The sequence below is a fragment of the Arachis duranensis genome, chromosome 3 (assembly GCF_000817695.3).
Source record: "Arachis duranensis cultivar V14167 chromosome 3, aradu.V14167.gnm2.J7QH, whole genome shotgun sequence".
NCBI lineage: Eukaryota > Viridiplantae > Streptophyta > Magnoliopsida > Fabales > Fabaceae > Arachis > Arachis duranensis.
In genome coordinates, this window is record NC_029774.3 from 86,439,174 (window position 1) to 86,443,019 (window position 3,846).

Below are 3,846 nucleotides of genomic sequence, written 5' to 3' on the forward strand. Positions count from 1 at the left end.
TTCAACTCCGGATCATGACGTGTTTCTGGCGTTTAACTCCAGACAGCAGCATGTACTTGGCGTTCAACGCCAAGTTACCTCATCAATTTCCGAATAAAGTATGAATTATTATATATTTCTAGAAAGCTCTGGATGTATACTTTCTAACGTCGTTGAGAGCGCGCCATTTAGAGTTCTGTAGCTCCAGAAAATCTATTTTGAGTGCAGGGAGGTCAGATTCCAACAGCATCAACAGTCCTTTTGTCAGCCTTTTTCAGAGTTTTGCTCAAGTCCCTCAATTTCAGCCAGAAATTACCTGAAATTACGGAAAAAAACACACAAACTCATAGTAAAGTCCAGAAATGTGAATTTAACATAAAAACTAATGAAAACATCCCTAAAAGTAGCTTGAACTTACTAAAAACTACCTAAAAACAATGCCAAAAAGCGTATAAATTATCCGCTCATCACTTAGTAATTTGAAGTTTTCTTCACTTTAGCCTTTTTTTAGAACCCAAAATGATGTTATTTTAGTTCTAGACTTGATGGTTTTTTACTATGGACCTAACCAAATTTGCGATCAACTCACGGTTCTACCAACCTATTCAAATTGGTTTTCAGAACCATGCTTATATATTTGATGTCAATCAATTCCAAAATGGTGATTAAAGATCGTCTCGCTTATAGTTAAAAAGATTTGGCTTCTCTAAAATTCTTAGTAAAGCAGAAACATGAAGGCTCCATTATTGTTGGAATCATTTAGTAAGTCTGTTACACACCAATGAAAATTATTAATGCAAGCAAAAGTGCTCAACACTTTCTTTTCTTATTTAATTAGATCATCCTCTAAACAATACTAGGTTCAAGGCTTGTTTAAACTTTGAATTTGAAAGCACATATCAGCAATCTATGCTCTTGAGACCAACCAAACTCCTCTAAGAATGCTAACACAACCCCGTTAGACCAACCAAATCCAATCTGTATTTGCAACACAGTTACTAACCAATACATAGTCAGATTCACATGGCACAGATCATGAAAAAGAATTTGCAAAAAGCAACTTCAATTTGTGATTTTATAAGCTATATTAATTAGGACATACCTGGGGTGCATATTCACCACACCTCCATATTCTCCACACTTCTCCACGTCAAGATTTTTATGCATTACCCCCATTTTCTTGTAACTAACATAATTTCTTGTAACTGTTCGCATGCATGTTTGATCCTAAAATATTTAGACTTGCTAATTTAAAATTATCAAGGGCTTAATACCATAATGATTAGGATAACCAATCATGCAGTTATATTCACTTGTTATTTTATGAAGATATCATATTAAGAATACCTTAGTAAAATGGCTCCATCCATAAACGAACAAAATTAAAAGCAATTACATTTTTATTCTGATACTTAGCTTCCCAAACATGAGCCACCTAAGAGTGTCGAAGAGATTAGCAATGCAGTAGAAGGCGATTGTTGAGCTAGTAATCGAGCCATTGCTTCTTGCTTGCACTCCAGAAAATGGAATTTATCGCCTTCTTGCTAGCATTAGAAAGTTCCATGAAGTGTTTTGCGGTGGTTCCGTCTCCAATAGCTTTTGCAAAGAAGGCAATATTAAGTTCCATCTAGATCATTATGCATCACAGAATTAATGAGGTTTTGGACTCAAATTTTAGGTCTCATTTTAGTCAATTGGTCTATGACATACCCCAAGCAGATATGCATTCAAATCAACATGTATTACAGATGTTGTTGCTAATGTACTGTAGTCGGGTGGGTCTTTGCATTAACACATGACATGGTTTCGTCAAAACATAAATATGTTGGTAATAACTCAAAATAAGTTTTTTTTCCCTTCCTTTTTACCAAAAATATTAATTTTATGTAATATAGTACCTCATCCATCTTGTATTGAAATTCCATCATGATTCAACAGATGAAGCTATATCATGGTAAAAATGTTGTTTTTCTGAAATATTTAAGAACTTGGAAACAGATTTCTTGTCCTGTGTCATGGAATTTGTTACCTAAAATTACAAGTTTGAATGAAATATCACTGCGTGAATACCACAGTAGTTAACAAAGCGCACACACCATTGTGGACGACACTTGCCTGGGTATGTTCCACATTGTCTTATAGCGATTCAAGTTATGAGAATGTCCTTGAAAATCCACAATGGTCACTCTGTGTATATCTAAAAGATAAAATAAAAAGTAAAACTGTTACACTCATAAGGCTAAGAGGCATACACATAAAAGTATTCTATAAGCATAGTCGATAAATATAAGATGAAATCATAATACTTAAAAGGGGAGGCTAACTGTAAAATCATATTAAGGTTAGAGTTTTTCTTCTCGTTTGTAAGAGCAAGAATTATGATGACAAATTATTTTATTACATACAGTGTAATGATAAGAATGACATGATATGCAAGAAAAATTTAGCATAATAGGACACATGGTGGACTATCCTTTTGCAACTAATTAGTGAGGTTAACGCACGCAAAAGTGATAGCATATAATTCAATGAATGGTAACTTTAGGAGACAATAACGTAAAATTACCTTATTTAACTTATGATCCAAAATTTCATATATGTAATATCCAAAATGACATACTAATTATATCTAGAATTACCCATTTATTCTAGCCATAATTAAGAAATACAAAATAAAGTAAATTTGGGGTGCTTTGAGCTGAGTTTTTATTATCTACTACACATTTTTATTCAGCAAAAGCAAAATGCATAATCCAAGTTTAAACTTAGACCAATCAACAAAAATTATGACAAATTTAGAAAGTACAACCATGTGGGTGCTTCTTTTGTGAAGCTATTTGTTCAAAAGATATTAATATGTCCTTACCTATTGTTTTGCTAGAGATAGATCTTTCTAGGAATGGGAAAAGTTGTTACCTCCTGTTAGTGTAGTACTGTTTAGCCTCATTGAACACAAATTCATATTTTTCTATTAATGAAACAAGATTCATTACAATAGCAGTAGCAATCTTATGCATTTTACTCACCGGCAAGCCCCTGCACTACTAAAAAATGAAAGCATTCTTATTCCTTATAATGCTCTGAAAAGAGAAAGAGAAATGGAAATAGAAGAAGAACTAACCGAATGACCCAATAAGAGTCCCAATAATAGACCTCACAAAAGCGTGAACCAGGAAAAATAACAGGGTTTGGCAGGGGAAGTAGAGTTACAGCTGCGAGTTCTTTTCGACTTCCCAGGTTACCTTACAGCTCAAGTTCCTCCAAAGTGAATGAACCTTCAAAGCCCACGCCCTCACCTCTAGGTGCTTTACCTTTGTCAAAAACATTTCTGGCTATGCAACGAAATAACATGGTTGCCAGTACACCAAATCATCCCATGCGCCTTCAAAGTATCAGCACCTACACAGAAATCGCCCCATTGGAACTCAATCTTGGAAGATTTTGGAATGCTTGGTGTGTCTCGAAGAGGGTGAACCTGAAGGGAAAGTCCAGGTAGGTTTTAGGATCAAAGTTGGAGTCCCTGGAGGTTTGGAGCGTAATTTCTTGGAGCCGTTTGAGGAAAAAAACAAGAAGAGTAGATTACGTGACAAGGACGGAACAAGAAGAAGAAGAAGAAGCCATATCGGACGAAGCTACAACAAAGGATAGTGAGAGTAAGAAGGTGCACAATAGAGACAAAAACTATGGAAGAGAGAGAGAGAGAGAGAGAGAACCAAGGAAAAGAAGAAAGAAGTGTGATGCAAAGCGAGGAGGCCGACAATTTCAACGAAAAATGGTAGCTTTGAAATTTTGTGTAAAACCTAGGTAAATGATACATAATTAATTAATAATTAATAAATGAATTAAATGAGAGAAAAAAGGGTTAAG

The 3,846-nt window shown here is 34.7% G+C and overlaps 1 protein-coding gene across 2 annotated transcripts; it reads right to left on the bottom strand.

Annotated features, from left to right (window-relative positions):
* Positions 1-90: 90 nt before the first annotated feature.
* On the bottom strand, positions 91-3,645 carry LOC107479690 (probable trehalase). 2 transcript variants are annotated; one of them, XR_008007381.1, is made up of 4 exons: positions 3,101-3,645; positions 2,076-2,176; positions 1,376-1,575; positions 91-295 (listed from the first exon to the last, which is right to left on the bottom strand). XR_008007381.1 is itself a non-coding variant. In XM_052259665.1 (3 exons), the coding sequence occupies exons 1-3, from the start codon at positions 2,939-2,941 to the stop codon at positions 1,463-1,465; spliced, it is 291 nt and encodes a 96-aa protein (XP_052115625.1). In that variant the 5' UTR covers positions 2,942-3,645; the 3' UTR covers positions 1,281-1,462. The 2 variants fall into 2 exon arrangements, 1 of the variants encoding a protein (XP_052115625.1); XM_052259665.1 differs by lacking the exon at positions 91-295 and having other exon boundaries at positions 1,281-1,606; positions 2,896-3,645.
* Between the last annotated feature and the right edge of the window lie 201 nt (positions 3,646-3,846).

Excerpts from the sequence above, each read along its gene's own strand:
- LOC107479690 (XM_052259665.1), bottom strand. The coding sequence starts at position 2,941 with ATGAATTTGTGTTCAATGAGGCTAAACAGTACTACACTAACAGGAG. Across the intron at positions 2,177-2,895 it reads CAGTACTACACTAACAGGAG|ATATACACAGAGTGACCATT; the intron begins GTAACAACTTTT and ends TTTATCTTTTAG. Across the intron at positions 1,607-2,075 it reads GGCAAGTGTCGTCCACAATG|ATGGAACTTAATATTGCCTT; the intron begins GTGTGTGCGCTT and ends ATAATGATCTAG.